Source organism: Ranitomeya variabilis, chromosome 2, assembly GCF_051348905.1.
Source record: "Ranitomeya variabilis isolate aRanVar5 chromosome 2, aRanVar5.hap1, whole genome shotgun sequence".
Lineage (NCBI taxonomy): Eukaryota > Metazoa > Chordata > Amphibia > Anura > Dendrobatidae > Ranitomeya > Ranitomeya variabilis.
Genome location: NC_135233.1, coordinates 684,524,038 through 684,548,777, shown reverse-complemented (window position 1 = coordinate 684,548,777; position 24,740 = coordinate 684,524,038). Strand labels below are relative to the sequence as shown.

Genomic DNA, 24,740 nt, shown 5'->3' with positions numbered 1-24,740 from the left:
TGGTCTGATGAGTCCAAATTTGAGATCTTTGGTTCCAACCTCCGTGTCTTTGTGTGACGCAGAAAAGATGAATGGATGGACTCTACATGCCTGGTTCCCACCGTGAAGCATAGGGGAGGAGGTGTGATGGTGTGGAGGTGCCTTGCTGGTGACACTGTTGGGGATTTATTCAAAATTGAAGGCATACTCAACCAGCATGGCTACCACAGCATCTTGCAGCGGCATGCTATTCCATCCGGTTTGCATTAAGTTGGACCATCATTTATTTTTCAACAGGACAATGACCCCAAACACACCTCCAGGCTGTGTAAGGGCTATTTGACCAAGAAGGAGAGTGATGGGGTGCTACGCCAGATGACATGGCCTCCACAGTCACCAGACCTGAACCCAATCATGATGGTTTTGGGTGAGCTGGACCGCTGAGTGAAGGCAAAAGGGCCAACAAGTGCTAAGCATCTCTGGGAACTCCTTCAATATTGTTGGAAGACCATTCCCGGTGACTACCTCTTGAAGCTCATCAAGAGAATACCAAGAGTGTGCAAAGCAGTCATCAAAGCAAAAGGTGGCTACTTTGAAGAACCTAGAATATAAGACATATTTTCAGTTGTTTCACACTTTTTTGTTAAGTATATAATTCTACATGTGTTAATTCATAGTTTTGATGCCTTCAGTGTGAATATACAATTTTCATAGTCATGAAAATACAGAAATCTTTAAATGAGAAGGTGTGTCCAAACTTTTGGTCTGTACTGTATATTTCTTGGAATGTCTTGCATACTTTTGTTTTCGTCCTTTAATTTACTATTACTGATAGCAATTAAAGTGCATAATATTGATTTCCCACATCTCGTTATTAGTGAGAATGGTTGATCCTAAATCCTTGTTCTCAGACAGAAATCAGATTGAAGATTTGCTGTCCCTTTGCAACATGATAAATTGCAGTTTACTTTGTATTTCCTTCCCCTGGAGGGCACACATCAGTCACATGAATGATGCTTTGACCCCTCGGCCTCTAGCTGGGCATCACTGACGTACACTATGTAACACTAAGCCCTGAAACAGGAAAGTGGTGCAACTTATCTAATTCAGTTAAATCTAGAATAAAGCCAAGCGAAAACCACTGGTTACAATACTCTAACAAAGAAATTATAGTATTCTTTAATTATTGAATTATAATGACAGTTCTGTAAACAAGTGTTCATGTTGTAATAAGGGTCTAATAAGTAATTTGTGAGTCATATATGCCCACCCCCAGAATCAAGACATATACGATTCTGCCTTACGATCTAGATAACCTACTATTTTTTAAAAAATCCATCACGTCTGCTTGTTATTCTCCACAAGGAGAAACATTCCCCCTTAAAAGCCCAGTCGGAGTCCTGTCAACTACTCAGTTCTCCTGTTTTACACTGAGCATTGGCAAACATGCCAAAGCACATGTCTGCATAAGGAGTTTCTGGATTGTCTTCATATCCTAAGTCATATGGCAAGGCTAGTTAGTATTGACTTCTAGGATTGCGGCATCCAATAGATGATGTTAGAGTTTAAGTCCTCTTCCACACTGAAGGGGCTATTTGCTCAAGTATAGAAATTTATGAATGGTCATCAATCATCCATCCATACATTGAATCTGAGGGGTTGATGAGAAATATAAGTAGATTATTTCCAATTGACAAAAGCAAGTCTAGGGGTAAAGTATAAAATAATGTTTTTCGTACATGAGCATAGTTGAGGTCCTGGCCTAGGTCTGTGTTTAGATGCCAAAGCAGCTCTTATATAAAACCATAACTACAATAATGAGGTAAAAAATTCTTAAAAGGGATGTGAAAGTCTAATAGCTAATAAAAGGGAACCTGTCACAAGGTTTGTCCCATATAAGGCCACCACCTTTCAGCCCTGATATACAGCATTCTAATATGCTGTACATATGTCCCCAATCTGGCCTGCAAGTCAAGAAAAACACCTTTTATTATACTCACATACGGGGAAGTCGAGACCGATGGGCATCTCTTTCTTAGTCCGGTGCCTCCTATCTTCTTGTGTTGCCATTTTCCTTCTGTGCTTTGCGTTGATGATGCATTAGAATGCTGTATATCAGGGCTGAGATGTGGTGGCCTCATCTCACATGAGACAAACCTACTGACAGGTTGCTTTTAAGACAATAAACTGGTTGAAATTTTAGCTAAAATTTTGTCATACATTTATTTAGGTTTCCTTTTGTCTAATTATACAACTTTTTTAGGTTTTGACAATTATATGATATATATGTGTAAAAGTAAAGGACATCTGGATGATGGAAAATAATTATATATATCACCAAATGTAAATCATTTTATCTATTATAAAACAGAAGTTAAATTAATAGATGGAAAGTAAAGCTAAGACCCATTACAATATTTCACCACATGCATAGATATGTAATTCTATAAAATCTTTTTGTTGGTGCTTGCATATGAATCAGTCAATGAGATTGAATAAAAGCATCCATTGTTTTCCTTCAGCTAATGACCTTTATTAGGTGCTGAAGGTCAAACTCTGAGACTGTACCCTATTTGTCATGTACACTACTAATGCATTCCTTACTAATATCCAGTATCTCCCGAGGATACAACATATTTCCGGTTATACTACTGCTTTGTATATTCAGACATTACATTTGTGGAATACATTGAACAGTGCTAATGCAGCAGAAGAGAGGTTCACTTAGACCTTTGCTGGTCAGCCACTAATGGGAGACCTCTATTGGGCCATTTGTATTTGCGCTTTGATCTTCTTTTTATATTTTTATCTACCTTACTAAGGTTTGGACTCAGATCAAAGATATTAAATCTACAAACCAGCAATATGTCCTAAACTGCATAATTCTTATTAATACGGTGAGAATTTTCTTTTAGCACAGTGTTAATTGATGACCTCAATATGTTAAGTGGGAATTCCATCTTCAGAAGTGAGGCAAATCGCATGGACTGACTTCTAGGATGAGATCGGTGTTGCTCTTAACTAGCATTCCAGTATATTTCATTATTATGATGATCTATCAGTCTTTGTTCACTTGTGGCAGTCAATCATATTTGTTAGCTATTCTAATTGGTTAACAGGATTTACTTGAAATACCTGTTTAAGGCTTCATTCAGACATCAGTGATTTTTCTTGTGCGCGTTTTTTTTTCATTGGAGTTTCATTAGTTTGGTCAGTTTCATCATGTTTTCTCGGATGAAAAATGAAGGTTTTCAATCTTCTCATATTAAAGAGTCCATGAAAAGCAGCCAGCACACATTTGGCATCCGAGTTCTGTCTGATTTTTTTCATGGACTCAAAGACTTGCATTGGCAATTTTGATACATGAAAAGTATCAAGATTGAACATGTCTCTGTGACTTTTTGTGGACCACAAGTCCATAAAAATAAATGGGCATGTCCCTTAGACTACATTAGGTAAGAGTTCTATAAGGGAAAAAAACAACTTGCATGCAAAAAAACAACAACATCTGAATGAGGCTAGGCATGCCACCGTGCCAGGTTGGATCAGTGGCTTCATCTTCGACCATGTCATCTTCCAGTTCACCAATCTTATCATTTTTCTGAGCTGCCATTTTAGGTTGACCTGATGGCAACTGTGCATTAACATTATCCTCCACATCTTCAGACATGAATTGACATTCCCCATCAGGGCTTTCTCCTGGCCATGGATACTAAAATGTTTGGGCATCACTGCACTTCACCTCCTCATGACCCGCTTTAATGGTGCACTCTGAGAGGGCTGAAAAATTACAAGGGAACGTAAACAGCTCCTCAGAGTGGCCAGTGTTGGGGTCATATGTCTCCTGGGACTCTTGATGGTGGGAGGAAGGAGGACCGTGTTAAGGGTTCAGAGGCCCAGCCTCTTGGCTACTGAGACTGGACCATGTGGAAGACTTCATGGTGCTGCTTGTCAACACACTGGAGCCTTTGTCTGCCATCCAACCCACAACATCGTAGCATTTATCTGGGTTCATCAGTGGTGTAGCGCGCTGATCAAATTTTGACAGGAAGCTGGAACAAGATACTGTCGCCTTCTGCTAGATAAAGATACGCTATTTATTAAACCAATAGAAAATTTTTATTTTTTAGATCACCTTCCTGACACACTACAATAGCGGACTAATGAAAATTATTGCCAATGGTAAATTGTGACATTTGATTATCTCTGCACGGCGTGTTCATTGGCTGCAAATAAAGTGCCAAACATGCTGGGCGGGATACTCAAAGATACTGAGGCGAATACAAAATTACTCGCCGAGAAGCAACCAGCCCGAATATTGTACTATTCATGCGACTAACGAATAGTGTTGAATGTATTTGCTCATCACTTTTTATAAGGTTTGAATGTTTTTCATTTTCTAGTTGAGTCATCCACATACAGTAACTAAGTAAAATAATTACAGTGATTGAGCTGTTTAGGAGACGTTTTTTCTCTCCTGTGACTAAGGAACACAGTCCGGCACACGACTTACACAATTGTTCTCACATACACATTGCAGATAGTATAATTTATATGAAATATATCTTTACCAATATACAATTAGTTATTAGGTTAACAGTAGAAGAATATTGGGGATAGAATTTTTATTTTGTAGAGTTTCATCTCTTTTGAAAGATCTAATTCCTATTCTGGCGTAAAACAAAACTTTAAAAAATAAAAACTAAAAAGAAAACAAATGTACTAAACTGCAAAGCAAATATTTACATTACCTTAATAATGTGATGCTTCTTGTCCAAAACTGGCATCCTAAACATCTGGCACCAGTATGTTGTATCTTTATCAGGAATAGGAACCTGTCTTCAAAATACAGATCGTGTCAAATGTATTTTTTGTAATAAATGACAAGACTATTACAGAAAGCATGCATTTTTAATTAAATCCTTAAAAGAGAATACATGTAAATAAAATACTTATAGTTATTTGATTTTATACATAGAATCTAATTTTGTCTAGTTGAAAAAACACCAAAAGTTAGATTAGATCTTTAAAATATGTATTTCTTTTTTTTTAGAATGAACCTAGTTCTGGGAAAAAAATTGTATCTGACTGGCCAGTGGGACCTGCCTTTATAAATTCTACTGTATGGTATTATGGCTCTGAACAAAGTCTAAGTTGCATGGGATCAAACCCTTACAATGTGTATGTAACAACCCAGGTAACCAGTTGTTACAATGATGTTGCCTTCCTTTTGGGGAGGGTGATATCATGCTTGGAGGCAAGGAGGATTCTCTTTACCAGGTAAGCACCTGTGCACAACACATTCTGAATCCAGGCCAGAAGGGGGAGCTCAGTACCCGGATTCAAGGGAGCTTCCCTCAGCTTTAAGTGTTCTGGCCTGGAGGAGGAGTTAGGCAGTTGGTCCAGGGAGACAAAGGGAGTCAGTTGTAGAGAGACACTGAGGAGAAAGGAAGTCTGGAGCAGAGGGCAGACTATGGAGCCGTGCAGCCAGGACTGAGCTGCATCTCCAGGAAAGGACTAGAACCTGAGGGATTGTTGTGTGCAGTGGAGCAATTGAAAAAGAAGCACAGGAGTGGAAAAATTCTCAGAGGGGAAATGTGACCAGACACTCTCAGAGCCAAAGCTCAGAGACTGGGCATCGGGAGCCCGAGACTTTAGTGGGACTCTAGGACAATTAGCAGAACTGGAGGATTTAGAACTGTATGTGATTTGCCCACACCACACCTGAAGACGAAGCAGCACCTGAAGAGCCAGGGTCGTGATAGAGACCCTGTAAAATGGTTCAAGCTGCCCACCATACAGGTACTTGTCCCAGGACAGGAGAAGGAAGGGGTACTTTGCCAGCAAGCTTCAGGCAGCAGGGACCTCGCACATCAGTGCAAGTAGGAAAGGCTTATGGACCTCACCTGGAAGAGGGATCACCTTTGCCTCCAAGCTGGCTGGACCACACCACCACCTGTGCCTGGTATCCTGTACTGTGGACTGTTACTGCCAGTAAACAAGGAAAAGACTTTACAAACTCTGTGTCCTTATTTAACGGCATACACCATCATTGCCATACACCTTGGGAGCCCTGGGGACCCCGCCTCACCTGTGGGAAGCTGTTATGACCCCAATGGCAGAGGGTCTCAAAAGTACATACCAAGTCTGCAAACACAAAAAACCAGCTCATAGGGCAGTGGTAACTGGGCTGACCATATATCTAATCCTAGCACCACAAATAGCAGCAGCCGGGGAACGTGCCTACGTTGGTTCTAGACGTCTCGCGCCAGCCGGAGAACTAACTAACCCTAGAAGGGAAAAGATAGACCTTTCTTGCCTCCAGAGAAAAGACCCCAAAAGTTGGATACAAGCCCCCAACAAATAATAACGGTGAGGTAAGGAGAAAAGACAAACGTAAGAATGAACTAGATATTTAGCAAAGAGAGGCCCACTGACTAATAGCAGAATATAGTAAGATGACTTATATGGTCAGCAAAAACCCTATCAAAATTTCCACGCTGGATATTCAAGAACCCCCGAACCGTCTAACGGCCCGAGGGGAGAACACCAGCCCCCTAGAGCTTCCAGCAAAATCAGGAATAACATTTAGTACAAGCTGGACAAAAAATAAGAGCAAAGCAAATAACCAAAAAACAAGGAAGCAGGACTTAGCTTAATTTTGCAAGATCCAAGACCAGCAGACAGGAGCAAACAGAAAGGAACTGATTACAACGATGCCAGGCACTGGACTGAGAAACCAGGAAGTTTATATAGCAACACCCCTGGACTAACGACCCAGGTGGGTGCCAAACTGAGGAAAGACAATCCCAGAGTCATATCACTAGTGACCACAAGAGGGAGCCAAAAAAGTCTAATTCACAACAGGAAGCATCACCATCCAGCCGCCATACCATCACCCCAGAGGACCCCTTTAAGCGGCGTCAGTCCCTTCTGACCGAGAACCACAGGTGGCGTCACAAAAATAGGCTTTATTACCAAATTCCCTTTAAAAAGCTTTTCCCTTTTATTGAGTACCCCAGGGCCACAGACCGGGTCGCAGCCACCGTGACATTCCCTTTAAGAGCGACAGGACCGTTTACCGAGTATCCCCATTGCCCTGGTGGGCGACTCATGTATGGAATCATGCCTTTGATTTCACACTGGTGCTCAAAATTCTTTTCCTTTAGGATTCCATATGAATCTGGAAATTAAACTTAGGAAATCTGAAATCCTCCTTATTGATTAAGAGGAGGGGGTGAAAAAAATCTATTAAAACTTGATCCAATATTCTCTCATCCCAGGTGATGAGCAGCTTTCACAACAAGGATTCTCTCATTTAAATAAGCATTGATGTTATTTTCCTATAAGACATAATCTGAGCTTTTTTAAAGCAATCAACAACAATTTTCTACATGCTATGACCAGCTCATTGAATATTCCAAAAAATTGCAGTTGTTTTGTGGTATATAAAATATACAGTGGGGAAAAAAGTATTTAGTCAGCCACCTATTTGTGCAAGTTTTCCCACTTAAAAAGATGAGAGATACCTGTAATTGACATCATAGGTACACCACAACTATGAGAGTCAAAATGAGAAAACAAATCCAGAAAATCACCTTGTCTGATTTGGCAAGATTTATTTTGCAAATTATGGTGGAAAATAATAACATTTGGTCATTAACAAAAGTTAATCTCAATATTTTGTTATATATCCTTTGTTGGCAATGACAGAATTCAAACGTTTTCTGTAAGTCTTCACAAGGTTGGCGCACACTGTTGGTGGAATGTTGGCCCACTCCTCCATGCAGATCTCCTCTAGACCAGTGATGTTTTGGGCCTGTTGTTGGGTAACACAGACTTTCAACTCCCTCCAAAGGTTTTCTACAGTATGGGGCTGAGATCTGGAGACTGGCTAGGCCACTCCAGGACCTTTATGTGCTTCTTACGAAGCCACTCCTTCATTGCCTTAGCGGTGTGCTTGGGATCATTATCATGCTGAAAGACCCATCTACATTTCATCAATGCCCTTGCTGATGGAAAGAGTTTTGCACTCAAAATCTCATGATACATGGTGTTAGGGTTGGTGGATTGCATTAAATAAATTTAATAGTAAAGTGCAATCGCAACCCGGGGTCCACCGTGCAGAGATGTTAAACTGCTGCTAGTGTGAACAATGACAGAAAACACAGCAAGCGATTGCTGTGGCGTTGAGTTAAACGCCACTCAGTGTGAACAGCATATGAACTGAACTTGCACACAGAAAGAAAACAGATGCTCTGCAACTGAGCTGTGTCACTTGCACACAGAAATGGAACAGATTCTCTGCAACTGAGCTGTGTTACTCACACCAAAACGAGGTATGGCGCTAGATACAACCCCTGTTAAACTCGCAAGGGAACATAGCCCACTAACAGGGTAAAAAGCAAACAGTGGTCACACAATCAGCAAATGCACTCAACCAACTCCTCTCTGGAGGTGCCGGAATTCTAATGAATTCACAAAGACAATCTCCTCTCCAGAGAACTGGAGTTCTAGTGGCTTACTGCTGACCCTAAGCACATGCTGGTAAAGACCACACTGGTGCAATGTCCCATACACACATGTAACGAGAATGACACTAGTGGACCCACATGTGACTCTGAAACCCTTTTATATGTTAAGTTCATGTCCAGTCGGACAGGAACTTGCTCGCGAACCAATCCAGAGCTGCCACATCACCAGAACAGCTGACAACCAACCACCAATGAGATGCCGCCACATCACGAGCATGCTCAGTCAGGTGATTTCTGGACTTAGTCTCCAGGGCATTTGTTCTTTGCTGCCTACCACTGGTTACCATAGACTTGGCCAGCAGTAACCAGATGAACAGCACGAGAATGAGCAAGATGCTGGGACTGATGTCTATGCTCAGCAACACCCACAATGGCTGAAGCTGAATGGGAGAACGTGGATGAAGACAAGGCTTGGGATCTACCCTGTGCAGCTGGAGAATCCTGGCACCTAACACATGGCACCATTCATTCGTTCATGTACACTGATCAGTCGTCCTGGTCCCTTTACAGAGAAACAGCCCAAAAACATGATGTTGCCACCCCCATGCTTCACAGTAGGTATGGTGTTCTTTGGATACAACTCAGCATTCTGTATCCTCGGTATGTATGCTCCTTGGTCTTCACCATAGTGGAGTTTGGAGTGCAACTGTTTGAGGTTGTGGACAGGTGTCTTTTATACTGATAACAAGTTCAAACAGGTGCCATTACTACAGGTAATGAGTGGAGGACAGAGGAGCCTCTTAAAGAAGAAAAAGTTACAGGTGTGTGAGAGCCAGAAATCTTGCATGTTTTTAGGTGACCAAATACTTATTTTCCACCATAATTTGCAAAATAAATCTTGCCAAATCAGACAAGGTGATTTTCTGGATTTGTTTTCTCATTTTGACTCTCATAGTTGTGGTCTACCTATGATGTCAATTACAGGCCTCTCTCATCTTTTTAATTGGGAGAACTTGCACAATTGGTGGCTGACTAAATACTTTTTTCCCCACTGTATACAATATCTATTGCCTCATGTACATATAAATTTACTTTTTTGTCAGGTAAAATATATGGTTATTGATTAAAACTTACGTACTGATTTGTGAAATTGAAAGACGGAGTTTCATCAGACAGATATTTTTTCCTTTCAGGATTTAACAGTCGTAAGCTCTTCTGACCTCGATTTAATCCATGGTAAATTGGACCAGTAACTTCAATATCACTTGTATGGTATGCCCAAATTACTCGTACTGTGCTTTCCTGTAATATCATAACAATTTTATTTCATTTTTACACTTTAAATTATAAATACTGGATCTCTCAACCTAACACAGTTACACCTTCAGTTAATTGTTGAAAAGAAAATACTGGACATTGGATAGCTTATCTTGTACATATCATGGGCTGTAATCTGTATAAGTGTACATAGACAAAGAGTAGATTTGCTACAGAAATTTCTGAGAATGAAAACCATTGTCATAAATTTATTTCTGCAACATGTGCACAGATTTCTCCAAGCCCTATCAATAATTAATTGAGCAGTCATTAGAAATTTCAACAATCTGGCTCAAAAGACTATGCATTTATAGTTAAGAGCTGCATTCATAAATCTGCAGGTTTCGGTACAGGAATCTCCCAGCGTTCCTTCCAGGTTCATTTTTGGCATTTTTCATAACACTCCACTTAGACATTGCCATCTTTATGCCACACACTGTACATTAAATACAGATGAATTAACAGTTATGCTGCTTGTTGTTGGAAACAGGTCACACACCAATCATAGTTAAAGAAGTGCTCCCATTATTTTTTTCTTCTGTAACTATGTGTAAATGTTAGTGTAGTATAAGTGTGTTAGTATTCTCACAGATCATCATCTTCTCTGGTATCCATCATTTTTCTATTCCTCTTCTGAGTCACGTGACATTGATTCCAACTAGCCAGATCATACTGCACTTTATTTGCGTGCCAGAAGTCGCCTAAGGCCATGTTCACATGCTCAGTATTTGGTCAGTATTTTACATCAGAATGTGGAGGCCATAATCTGGAGTGAAACAATCAGAGGCTTTCCCAACTCTCCTGTTCACCCTGGGGTCTATGTATGACCTGGATGTGACTTTTAGGCCACGATCACACGTTCAGTATTTGGTCAGTGTTTTACCTCAGTATTTGTAGGCCAAAATCAGGAGTGGAACATTCAGAGGAAAGTAGAAAAGAAACACGTCACCACTTCTGTATTTATCACTCACTCCTTATTTTGGCTTACAAATACTGATGTAAAATACTGACCAAATACTCATTATGTGAACGTGGCATTACAATGTAAGTCTATGATGTCTCGTTCTCATGCTCCATATGATTACATTGTGAGGCCATGTTCACATATTCAGTATTTGTGCAGTATTTTACATTGGTATTTTGTAAGTCATAACTAGGAGTGGGTGAAAAATGCAGAAGTGGTGCATATGTTTCTATTAGGGTATGTTTCCACGGTCAGGAAACGCTGCATGTTTGACGCTGCGCAGAGCTGCAGCGTCAAACAAGCTGCGTCCAGATGTTCCAGCATAGTGGAGGAGGGGATTTTATGAAATCCCGTCTCCACTATGCGTGGAAACCCGCACGCGGCGGCCCTGCGACTCCGGACATGCTGCGCGTCTTTTCAGATCGCAGCATGTCCGTACACCTTGCGGGGACGCAGCGTCCCCGCAAGGCATATCACAGGGCCCTATGGGACAGAGCGATCATCCCGGATGTGAAGAGTTAACACATCCGGCATGATCGCGTCCCAGAAAGGGGGCGGGGCTTAGCGCCGAGCGGCTTCGCCGCTGCGGCGATACCGCCGGCCATCCTGACAGTGGAGACATAGCCTTATACTTTTCCTCTGTTTGTTCCACTTCTGATTTTGGCTTACAAATACTAATGTAAAATACTGACTAAATACTGAGTTTGTGAATGTGGCCTAAAAGTCACTTCCGGGTCATGCATAGACCCCAGGGTGAGCCGGTGAGTCGGAAAAGCCGTCACGTGACTCAGAGGAGGAGCAATGCATGAGGCCGGGGACACACATGCGTGTTTTACGGACGTAAGAGCGCAGAAACTACGTCCGTAAAACTCGCATTACATACAGCACAATGATTCTCAATGGGTCTAGTCCTATCAGGCGTATATTACGGATCCGTAATATACGGCGTTGTACGGGCGTAGAAAATCGCAGCATGCTGCGTTTGTCAGCGTATTGCGCAAAAAAATCGCCAATGAAAGTCTATGGGGGCGAGAAAAATACGGATTCCACACGGACCAGCAGTGTGACTTGCGAGAAATACGCAGCGGTGTTAGTGAAAAGTCGGTAATTCAATTGCCGGCTTTTCATTTCTCCTGCACAAACCCGACAGGATATGAGACATGGTTTACATATAGTAAACCATCTCATATCCCCATTTTTTTTTGCATATTCCACACTACTAATGTTAGTAGTGTGTATGTGCAAAATTTCAGCGCTGTAGCTGCTAAAATAAAGGGTTAAATGGCGGAAAAAATTGGCGTGGGCTCCCGCGCAATTTTCTCCGCCAGAGTGGTAAAGCCAGTGACTGACGGCAGATATTAATAGCCAGGAGAGGGTCAATGGTTATTGGCCCCCCCGGCTAAAAACATCTGCCCCCCAGCCACCCCAGAAAAGGCACATCTGGAAGATGCGCCTATTCTGGCACTTGGCCACTCTCTTCCCACTCCCTGTAGCGGTGGGATATGGGGTAATGAAGGGTTAATGCCACCTTGCTATTGTAAGGTGACATTAAGCCAGATTAATAATGGAGAAGCGTCAATTATGACACCTATCCATTATTAATCCAATTGTTTGAAAGGGTTAAAAAACACACACACACATGATTTAAAAGTATTTTAATGAAATAAACACAGCGGTTGTTGTAATAATTTATTACTCTCTCAATCCATCAGCAACACCCTCGCTTGGCAAAATAATAAACGCACAAGATACATACCTTCTGATGTCCTATCACGTCCAACGAGGTAATCCATCTGAAGGGGTTAACTAATATTACAGGCATGAGCTGCGATAAACCACTCGCTCGTGCCTGTAATCCCCGGGTGCTGAAAGGAAAGCTGGATCTGTACTTACATTGAGTCGCGGTGATGCGCCCCTGCTGGATGTTCTCATGAACTGCAGCCTGGGAACTTTTTCCCACGCTCCAGGTCATATGAGGACATCCACCAGGGGGCGCATCACCGCGACTGAAGGAAATGTAGGTCAATGACCTACATTTCGTTCATTCGCCGGGGAATTACAAGCACGAGCACACAGCTGCATTAGCAGGGCTCCTGCCTGTAAAATATTTTAACCCCTTCAGATGGATTACCTCGCGGGACGTGACGGTTCAGCTGAGGGTATGTATCTTGTGCATTTATTATTTTGCCAAGCGAGGGCCTGCAAATGGATTGAGAGAGCAATAAATTATTAAAACAACCGCTGTGTTTCTTTCATTAAAATACTTTTAAATCACGTGTGTGTGTGTTTTTTAACCCTTTCAAACAATTTGATTAATAATGGATAGGTGTCATAATTGACGCTTCTCCATTATTAATCTGGCTTAATGTCACCTTACAATAGCAAGGTGGCATTAACCCTTCATTACCCCATATCCCACCGCTACAGGGAGTGGGAAGAGAGTGGCCAAGTGCCAGAATAGGCGCATCTTCCAGATGTGCCTTTTCTGGGGTGGCTGGGGGCAGATGTTTGTAGCCGGGGGGGCCAATAACCATGGACCCTCTCCTGGCTATTAATATCTGCCGTCAGTCACTGGCTTTACCACTCTGGCGGAGAAAATTGCGCGGGAGCCCACGCTAATTTTTTCCGCCATTTAACCCTTTATTTTAGCAGCTACAGCGCTGAAATTTTGCACATACACACTACTAACATTAGCAGTGTGGAATATGCAAAAAAAATGGGGATATGAGATGGTTTACTGTATGTAAACCATGTCTCATATCCTGTCGGGTTTGTGCAGGAGAAATGAAAAGCCGGCAATTGAATTACCGGCTGTTCACAGATATCGCGCTGAATGAAATCTAAATACAGAATATATATATATATGTGTCTCAATGATATATATATATATATATATATATATATATATATATATATATATATATATATATATACTGTATATATGTTTTCCCGAACATTTGAGCACATAAATCCATTTGATGTCGGTTTTGCAAGCCTGCGCGAAAATCTCGCAGTACGGATGCCATACGGATTGCATACGGAGGATGCCATGCGCAAAATACGCTGACACACCCTGACTACAGATCAATATTTTGGGAACATTTCTCCGTATTACGGCCGTAGTACGGACGTATAATACGTGGCGTATTGTCTTACGCCAAGTGTGACCCCAGCCTAAAACATGAGGAACATGGCAATCAGTGAGTACATTATTATACCTAAACTATACTACACTAACATTTACGCAAGTTTAGGGAATAATAAATAACAAGACTGCTTCTTTAAGATTAATTGCTCTTGTAGATGGGGGTTAAGTTCACTTATATGGTATAAATTCCATACTTCCTTGAATCTAGAAAAATCTCTGTGCATTGTATCGTGTCTACTTAATCTGCAAGGAATGCTGGAAGATTTCAGCTCTTAACTATAGCATGAACTGGATCTCAGGATCAGTATGATATAAGCAATTAATTCTAAAGAAATATGAATATTTTCTAATAAGTATGGATTAATTCCATATGGAAATTCTAATGCAAAGTATAGAGCTATTAAACCACGAGAAAATTATCAAACACTCTAACAAATGTCAATGCTTGCTGATGCCAACTATAAAAGTTGCCAGAACAAATAGTTTAGTATGGTGTTTACATAACTTACTGTTATATTTTTATCATGGGGGTCACATGTTTGGAGAGGTCTGCTGAATTTAAGTGTAGTATGTGTTCCATTTTCTATTGCATAATCAAGCTTATAGTTTTGCTGGGAGTCTCTGTGGAGGACTCTGTTCTCATCTGTAAAGTAATCCTATAAAAAATAGATATATTCATTAATAGGATGGAAAAAATACTTAATGTAATAACTTCCTGCTTATATATTGCCAACAGATTCCATTCCACTGCAGAGATTGTCTCATTATTAACATATAAAACCCTGAAGATAGATGCACACAATGTAATTTCCACTATCTTTCACCCACAGTTACGTACACACTCTTCCTTCAGCTTTTTCTGGCAGCCCCATAAAGTACAGTACAGTATATATCAAGCAGTGATTGGACATTCACACTGCCACTCCATTGTAACAGAAGTGAAGTTTTAGCAATCGGTGCAAGTCCCAGGGATTGACCCCCATGATCAATAAGTCAATATAAACCCCTTAGTGACAGAGCCAATTTTGTACTTAATGACCAAGCCAATTTTTACAATTCTTACTGTCACTTTATGAGGTTATAGCTCTGGAGTGCTGCAATGGATCTCACTGATTCTGAGACTGTTTTTTCGTGACATATTGTACTTCATGCTAGTGGTAACATTTCTTCGATATGACTTGCGTTTATTTATGAAAAAAACCGGAATTTGGCAAAAATTTTGAAAATTTTGCAATTTTCAAACTTTTAAGTTTTGTGCCCTTAAATCAGAGTCATATCACACAAAATAGTTAATAAATAACATTTCCCACATGTCTACTTTACATCAACACAATTTTGGAAACATAATTGTTGTTGTTAGAACGCTATAAGGGTTAAAAGTTGACCAACAATTTCTCATTTTTGTAACAAAATTTGCAAACCTATTTATTTTAGGGACCACCTCACATTTGAAATGAGTTTAGGGAGTCAATATAACATTAAATACCCAAAAGTGACAGCATTCTAAAAACTGCACTCCTCAATGTGGAAGGAAAAAATGAACATTTTACTTTTTTTTGGACAAAACTTGTTTATTTTCACAAGGGTATCAGCAGAAAATGAACCACAAAATTTGTTGTGCAATTTCTCCTGAGTACACCAATACCCCATATGTGGGGGAAATCCACTGTTTGGGTGCATGGCAGGGCTCAGAAGGGAGGGAGCACCATTTGACTTTTGAACACAAAATTGTCTGAAATCAATGATGGGCACCATGTCGCGTTTGGAGACACCCTGATGTACCTAAACAATGGAAGTCCCCCAATTCTAACTCTAACCCCAACACACCCCTAAGCCTAATCCAAACCCTAATTATAACCCTAACCACAGCCCTAACCCAAACACCACAACCCTAACCCCATCACAACTCTAAGCCCAACACAACCCTAACCCCAACCTTAGCCCCAACTGTAACACTAGACCCACCCTAACCCTAGCCCCAATCCTAACCGTAGCCCAACCTGTTGTGAAATTGGATTCTGGGCTCCCCCGGTGGCCACTTGTGGAATTGTACTTGTGTGCATCATCCCCTCTGTTCACCTGCTCCTATCAGGATGTGGGAGTCGCTATATAACCTTGCTCCTCTGTCAGTTTCATGCCGGTCAACAATGTAATCAGAAGCCTTTCTGTGCATGTTCCTGCTACTAGACAACTCCCAGCTAAGTTGGACTTTTGTCCTTGTGTGTTTTTGCATTTTGTTCCTGTTCACAGCTGCTGTTTCGTTACTGTGTCTGGAAAGCTCTTGTGAGCGGAAATTGCCACTCTGGTGTTATGAGTTAATGCTAGAGTCTTAAAGTAATTTCTGGATGGTGTTTTGATAGGGTTTTCTGCTGACCATGAAAGTGCCCTTTCTGTCTTCTTGCTATCTAGTAAGCGGACCTCGATTTTTGCTAAACCTATTTTCATACTACGTTTGTCATTTCATCTAAAATCACCGCCAATATATGTGGGGGCCTCTGTCTGCCTTTTGGGAAAATTTCTCTAGAGGTGAGCCAGGACTGTCTTTTCCTCTGCTAGGATTAAGTAGTTCTCCGGCTGGCGCTGGGCATCTAGGGATAAAAAAACGTAGGCATGCTACCCGGCCACTTCTAGTTGTGCGGCAGGTTTAGTTCATGGTCAGTATAGTTTCCATCTTCCAAGAGCTAGTTCTCATATATGCTGGGCTATGTTCTCTCGCCATTGAGAATCATGACAGTTTGACCGGCCCAAAAAAAAGGGTTAAATTACTGGCTGAGAAAGGAGAGAAAAAAGAAGTCTGCTACAATTTTTTTTTTTTTTTTTTCCCTCTAGTTCTGAGTGTGCTCTTAATTGAATCACTTGCTAGTCTGCCTATACTGCAGCCTTCCTCTCTTTCTCTCCTTCTAATCCTTGAATGGCTCTGTGTTCACCTGTTTCAAATGGATCTTCAGAGTGTAGCTACAGGTTTGAATAATCTCGCCACAAAGGTACAAAATTTGCAAGATTTTGTTGTTCATGCACCTATGTCTGAGCCTAGAATTCCTTTGCCTGAATTCTTCTCGGGGAATAGATCTCACTTTCAAAATTTTAAAAATAATTGCAAATTGTTTTTGTCCCTGAAGTCTCGCTCTGCCGGAGACCCTGCACAGCAGGTCAGGATTGTAATTTCCTTGCTCCGGGGCGACCCTCAAGACTGGGCTTTTGCATTGGCACCAGGGGATCCTGCGTTGCTCAATGTGGATGCGTTTTTTCTGGCCTTGGGGTTGCTTTATGAGGAACCTCATTTAGAGCTTCAGGCGGAAAAGGCCTTGATGTCCTTGTCTCAGGGGCAAGATGAAGCTGAAATATACTGCCAAAAATTCCGCAAATGGTCTGTGCTTACTCAGTGGAATGAGTGCGCCCTGGCGGCGATTTTCAGAGAAGGTCTCTCTGATGCCATTAAGGATGTTATGGTGGGGTTCCCTGTGCCTGCGAGTCTGAATGAGTCCATGACGATGGCTATTCAGATCGATAGGCGTCTGCGGGAGCGCAAACCTGTGCACCATTTGGCGGTGTCTACTGAGAAAACGCCAGAAAATATGCAATGTGATAGAATTCTGTCCAGAAGCGAGCGGCAGAATTTTAGACGAAAAAATGGGTTGTGCTTCTATTGTGGTGATTCAACTCATGTTATATCAGCATGCTTTAAGCGTACTAAGAAGCCTGACAAGTCTGTCTCAATTAGCACCTTACAGTCTAAGTTTATTCTATCTGTGACCCTGATTTGTTCTTTGTCATCTATTACCGCGGACGCCTATGTCGACTCTGGCGCTGCTTTGAGTCTTATGGATTGGTCCTTTGCCAAACGCTGTGGGTATGATTTGGAGCCATTGGAGGCTCCGATACCTCTGAAAGGGATTGACTCCACCCCATTGGCTAGTAATAAACCACAATACTGGACACAAGTGACTATGCGTGTTAATCCGGATCACCAGGAGGTTATTCGCTTTCTGGTGCTGTATAATCTACATGATGTTTTGGTGCTGGGATTGCCATGGCTGCAATCTCATAACCCAGTCCTCGACTGGAGAGCTATGTCTGTGTTAAGCTGGGGATGTAAAGGAACTCATGGGGACGTACCTTTGGTTTCCATTTCATCATCTATTCCCTCTGAGATTCCTGAATTCTTGTCTGACTTTCGTGACGTTTTTGAAGAACCCAAGGTTGGTTCACTACCTCCGCACCGGGAGTGCGATTGTGCCATAGACTTGATCCCGGGTAGTAAATACCCTAAGGGTCGTTTATTTAATCTGTCTGTGCCTGAACACGCGGCTATGCGAGAATATATAAAGGAGTCCTTGGAAAAGGGACATATTCGTCCTTCGTCATCTCCCTTAGGAGCCGGTTTTTCTTTGTGTCTAAGAAAGACGGCTCTTTGAGGCCGTGTATTGATTATCGACTTTTGAATAAAATCACGGTTAAATATCAATATCCGTTACCACTGCTTACTGATTTGTTTGCTCGTATAAAGGGGGCCAAGTGGTTCTCTAAGATTGATCTCCGTGGGGCGTATAATTTGGTGCGAATCAAGCAGGGGGATGAGTGGAAAACCGCATTTAATACGCCCGAGGGCCATTTTGAGTATTTGGTGATGCCTTTTGGTCTTTCAAATGCCCCTTCAGTCTTCCAGTCCTTTATGCATGACATTTTCCGCGATTATTTGGATAAATTTATGATTGTGTATCTGGATGATATTCTGATTTTTTCGGATGACTGGGACTCTCATGTCCAGCAGGTCAGGAGGGTTTTTCAGGTTTTGCGGTCTAATTCCTTGTGTGTGAAGGGTTCTAAGTGTGTTTTTGGGGTTCAAAAGATTTCCTTCTTGGGATACATTTTTTCCCCCTCTTCCATCGAGATGGATCCTGTCAAGGTTCAGGCTATTGATGATTGGACCAGTAGAGTCATCTCTGAGGTTCATTCTTCTGCGTTGGCAGGTCATCCTGGAATCTTTGGTACCAGGGATTTGGTGGCAAGGTCCTTCTGGTGGCCTTCCCTGTCACGAGATGTGCGAGGCTTTGTGCAGTCTTGTGACGTTTGTGCTCGGGCCAAGCCTTGTTGTTCTCGGGCTAGTGGATTGTTGTTACCCTTGCCTATCCCGAAGAGGCCTTGGACGCACATCTCGATGGATTTTATTTCGGATCTGCCTGTTTCTCATAAGATGTCTGTCATCTGGGTGGTGTGTGACCGTTTCTCTAAGATGGTCCATCTGGTTCCCTTGCCTAAGTTGCCTTCTTCTTCCGAGTTGGTTCCTCTGTTTTTTCAAAATGTTGTTCGTTTGCATGGTATTCCGGAGCATATCGTTTCTGACAGAGGGACCCAATTCGTGTCTAGATTTTGGCGGGCATTCTGTGCTAGGATGGGCATAGATTTGTCTTTTTCGTCTGCTTTCCATCCTCAGACTAATGGCCAGACCGAGCGGACTAATCAGACCTTGGAGACATATTTGAGGTGTTTTGTGTCTGCGGATCAGGATGATTGGGTTGCTTTTTTGCCTTTGGCGGAGTTCGCCCTCAATAATCGGGCCAGCTCTGCCACCTTGGTGTCCCCGTTTTTCTGTAATTCGGGGTTTCATCCTCGATTTTCCTCCGGTCAAGTGGAATCTTCGGATTGTCCTGGAGTGGATGCTGTGGTGGAGAGGTTGCATCAGATTTGGGGGCAGGTGGTGGACAATTTGAAGTTGTCCCAGGAGAAGACTCAGCTTTTTGCCAACCGCCGTCGTCGTGTTGGTCCTCGGCTTTGTGTTGGGGACTTGGTGTGGTTGTCTTCTCGTTTTGTCCCTATGAGGGTTTCTTCTCCTAAGTTTAAGCCTCGGTTCATCGGCCCGTACAAGATATTGGAGATTCTTAACCCTGTGTCCTTCCGTTTGGACCTCCCTGCATCCTTTTCGATTCATAATGTTTTTCATCGGTCATTGTTGCGCAGGTATGAGGTACCGGCTGTGCCTTCCGTTGAGCCTCCTGCTCCGGTGTTGGTTGAGGGTGAGTTGGAGTACGTTGTGGAAAAGATCTTGGACTCTCGTGTTTCCAGACGGAAACTCCAGTATCTGGTCAAATGGAAGGGATACGGTCAGGAGGATAATTCTTGGGTCACTGCCTCTGATGTTCATGCCTCCGATCTTGTCCGTGCCTTTCATAGGGCTCATCCTGATCGCCCTGGTGGTTCTGGTGAGGGTTCGGTGCCCCCTCCTTGAGGGGGGGGTACTGTTGTGAAATTGGATTCTGGGCTCCCCCGGTGGCCACTTGTGGAATTGTACTTGTGTGCATCATCCCCTCTGTTCACCTGCTCCTATCAGGATGTGGGAGTCGCTATATAACCTTGCTCCTCTGTCAGTTTCATGCCGGTCAACAATGTAATCAGAAGCCTTTCTGTGCATGTTCCTGCTACTAGACAACTCCCAGCTAAGTTGGACTTTTGTCCTTGTGTGTTTTTGCATTTTGTTCCTGTTCACAGCTGCTGTTTCGTTACTGTGTCTGGAAAGCTCTTGTGAGCGGAAATTGCCACTCTGGTGTTATGAGTTAATGCTAGAGTCTTAAAGTAATTTCTGGATGGTGTTTTGATAGGGTTTTCTGCTGACCATGAAAGTGCCCTTTCTGTCTTCTTGCTATCTAGTAAGCGGACCTCGATTTTTGCTAAACCTATTTTCATACTACGTTTGTCATTTCATCTAAAATCACCGCCAATATATGTGGGGGCCTCTGTCTGCCTTTTGGGAAAATTTCTCTAGAGGTGAGCCAGGACTGTCTTTTCCTCTGCTAGGATTAAGTAGTTCTCCGGCTGGCGCTGGGCATCTAGGGATAAAAAAACGTAGGCATGCTACCCGGCCACTTCTAGTTGTGCGGCAGGTTTAGTTCATGGTCAGTATAGTTTCCATCTTCCAAGAGCTAGTTCTCATATATGCTGGGCTATGTTCTCTCGCCATTGAGAATCATGACACCAACCCTAACCCTAGCTCTAACCCTAGCCCCAACCCTAGCCTTACCCTAGCCCTAAACCTAGTTCTATCCCCAATCCTAACCCTAAACCCAACCTTAACCATAGCCCCAAATCTAACCCTAGCCCAACCCTAACTCTAGCTCTAACCCTAGCCCCAACCCTAACCCTAGCCCTTCCCTAGCTATAACCCCAACCTTAACCCTAGCCCAAACCCTAACCCTATGTCTATCCCCTACCCTAACACTGACCCTAGACACAACCCTAGCCCTAATGGAAAAACAGAAAAAAATACTTTTTTTATTTTATTAATTTTAAATAACTAAGGGGGTGATAAAGGGGGGTTTGATAAACTATTTTTTTTATTTTGCTCACTGTAATAGGGTCTATCACAGTGATCAAAATAAACCAATAGGAAAAATCTATTGTTGCCAAGTGCCGGGGGACAGAACCAGAGGGACTGGGGATGCCAGAGGTACCGGCGGAGGCTCGGGAACCCCATTTCTCTCTCCTGTGTTATTCTAGTTCACATAAGAGAAGAGAGAAATAAATGGGAAATCTGATTTTTTTTTGCGGTCGCCGTTATTCCGTGGATAATAGCGATCACAACCCTGGGGACGGTAAAACCGACCCGAATCATGTTCTCCGGGGTCTTGGCTACCCCGAGTAGCCTAAACCCTGGAGATTTTCATACACTGGGGGCCGCTATTACCTTCTTTCTCAGCTCCATTAAAAAGCAGCACTGAGTACCCTTTACTGTCGCCATGTAAAGGCGTTTTGGCGGTCGTTCAGGGGTTAATAAAATTTTATTTCGTAACACCAATATTTTCTGCAGTGCTTTACAATTCATAGGAAACAAATACAGACAATATCAGACATTACAGAGTAACACATAACTCACCAATTTAAACAAGAGTAGTGTGGGCCCTGCTCACAAGCTACGAGAAAATCAGGGGGAAAATTAAATTGTTTGTCATGTACAGTCTTGCTATCAATATAATAAAAAAGGTATTAAAGTAAAGCTGCATGATCCAGTCACCAGCTAGTAACAAATTGCAAATGAGTGCATGAAGGATATGGAACCAGATGATAGAAAGTACCAAAGAGCCCATTTCTCTAAAGTGCCTTAGAAGTAAATTTGTCAAACATGTATGCTAGCATGCAGTGTTACTGCACTATGCCATATATGTACATTAAGTGAACACAGAATCTGTGCCTGTGCCATCCGCAGTGGGAACCTACTTTTACATACAGCTGGTCTCCCAATTCCCCAGCGAGATCACAGCTTTAAATGCCACAGTCACTAGTAACCAACCTTGTAGGGTGTTTGACAGAGGGAAGGCGCTTCCTCTGTCAGCTCATTGGCAACCCACAGCATGATAGCAGAGTGCCAGTAGGTTGCCATTGCAGTTGAAGGTCTACCAACAGCCTTCGTGTCTACCACATCCCTAAGACTATCAGATCCTGTTGAAGGCAAGGATGGATGAGCTAGCTGTCAATCAAACACTGACAGATAAAATAATACACTATTATATATGGAGTGTAGGGTATTGTAAATAGAACCAAATGATGGTGTATTCACGTCCTCTTGTGCCACTAATATAGGATGTAAAAAAGAATCCAAAACCTAATACTGACCTTACCCATGACCTTTCCAGCCACAGAGTGCAGAACAGCGGACAAGAATAGGTGATGTCCTAGATCAGCAGCTATGTACCAATTATGATTTTTTGATTTTTTTTTTACCATTTACAGGTCCTCTAGAGTTCAGCAAACAGACAGCTACTGACTGATACCTGTTTTAAAAGTACTATTTAGCAACTGTACATTCCATGACCATGCTTCATGCTGTTCATATGTTTCTTCTTGGACGTGAACCTATCTGTAGCTACATAGCAAAGTAGCATTTTAGGGTTATGTTTCATTTTAAGAACAATAAAGAAAGAAAATACAATAAAAAGGATGTTTTCCAAAACTGTTTTATTACTGCAATTTTAAATGCGTGTACTTAACAACTATCGTAGAATTCTTGGCTACATATTTTGTTGGGGAAATATTTTAAAGAAACAACTTTATTTTGAAAAACATTTTACAAATGAACAGCATTTTTAACAGTATTATTCCAGTTTTGCCACTGTGCATCCTATAGCTATTATGTGGGATTTTGCAGCATTCTGAATCCTTTTTTCTAACTCCTGAAATTTGTAGTTTCATTTTTCTTTTTGGACAGAGGGAATTCATCTGCTTTAAGCAATAATCTGCAAACAAATTATTGCACTAAATCATTTAGTTCTGCAGGTCTATTTAGGCACACCTGTTTAAATTGCTCAAATGGAGACACTTGCATGCCCCCCAATATGACGGGCATGCTAGTGTTGCATTCGCCTTTTTGACCATCACATGTATTCTACCTAGTTTTTCTGGTTGATTCTCTGCATGCCTACTGTAGTACTGCTAATTCTGAGTCTGCCTCTACAACAGCCAGACATCTCCTTGCTCATCCAGTCATATTTTCCTACAGTACATCTTCTGCTTCAGTCACTGCACAGCCACGCCAACCACACATCCCTTAACTGCCCATTGGTCTTTACAGTGCTATTCTCTACTGCTGCCACTGAAACTACAGCTGCCGGCCTTGCACTGCCACATATCACATTGCTGCTCTTTCATGTTTTTCCTACCATGCATGTCCGGGTCGGAACTGTCGGACCTGTCACCATTGTTGCCGGGGGAAGCACTTTCTGACAAGTGGACATTTGCACCCGACTGTTGGGGGCGGGTGTAATATAAAAGAGATGGAGCACACGGGAACGGGGATTTTGGTGGGTACCGAGTCTGTGCTGCAGGAGAAGTTGACATTGCATCGTTTCATCATGCAGACTGGGCATCTCCTGAGACCAACTCCCTGTTACCCTCCAACCCTTACAGTACTAACCGGTCTGTGCATCTGACATCTAGAGACTCTCTATTCAATGCTGATCTGGCGCTGCATGCGGTTCTCACCAGTGGGACTGTGGTCTTCACTTCGGGACTTTGTACATCCTTCGCTGTGCAGCAGACCTTTCCCCTTTCAGCACCTCGTTCCAGGATCACAAGACCATGTACAGAAAGACTAGGATACTTTGCTGCCATACAGAGACAGTGCTTCACTTTCCTTCAGGACTTCTAACTCAGAGACTTCTCGCGCCACCTACAGCACCATCGTAGAATTTTCCAGCCACCATCATACAGGAACCAGAGACTGATAAGTTAACCCGTTTTTGACCCGTTGTTGTTACCTTATTGCTGAATACATATTGTGGGCCTGTATACTTACACCCCCTTACTCCCTGCGTGGAGTATTTACTGCTGTGATAACTACACATAAAAAACCTGTTAACTCTTGCTCTGCTTCCTGCTCGTCACTGCATCCCACGTTCCTGCTAGTACTTTACACCAGCTTGCCATATTCCCCGGGATAGTTCCTAAGGTGAAGATGTCGGGGCCACCACCTTTGCCTTATCTCCTGAATCAACCCTCCATCTGTTCCCTTCCTGTTATGATCCTTAGTGGTTGAGGATCACAAATTACTCCAGCTAAGTAACAAACATAGGACAAGCTCTAGGGAGGTGGCAAACTGGACTGACCGCAAATCTAAACCTATCCAAACACACTAGAAGTAGCCGGTGAACGTGCCTAAAAATCCTAGACGTCTCGAGCCAGCCTGAGGAACTAACTACCCCTAGAGAGAAAGAAAGACCTCTCTTGCCTCCAGAGAAATAATCCCCAAAGATATAGAAGCCCCCAACAGATAATAACGGTGAGGTAAGAGGAAGGCACATACACAGGGGTGAAAGCAGATTCAGCAAATGAGGCCCACTAATACTAGATAGCAGAAAATAGAAAAGGGAAT

At 42.4% G+C, this 24,740-nt stretch overlaps 1 protein-coding gene across 2 annotated transcripts in view; it reads right to left on the bottom strand.

Annotated features, from left to right (window-relative positions):
- MOXD1 (monooxygenase DBH like 1) overlaps positions 1 to 24,740 on the bottom strand; it is a 323,635-nt gene that overhangs the window by 148,378 nt on the left and 150,517 nt on the right. Inside the window, exons 2-4 of one of the 2 annotated variants that reach the window (XM_077292824.1) lie at positions 14,392 to 14,538; positions 9,588 to 9,755; positions 4,731 to 4,814 (exon numbers count right to left, since the gene is read on the bottom strand). In XM_077292824.1, the coding sequence (XP_077148939.1) occupies positions 4,731 to 4,814; positions 9,588 to 9,755; positions 14,392 to 14,538 (399 nt within the window). Of the gene's footprint in view, positions 1 to 4,730; positions 4,819 to 9,587; positions 9,756 to 14,391; positions 14,539 to 24,740 lie in introns of both variants that reach the window. The other variant, XM_077292823.1, reaches the window with a different exon arrangement.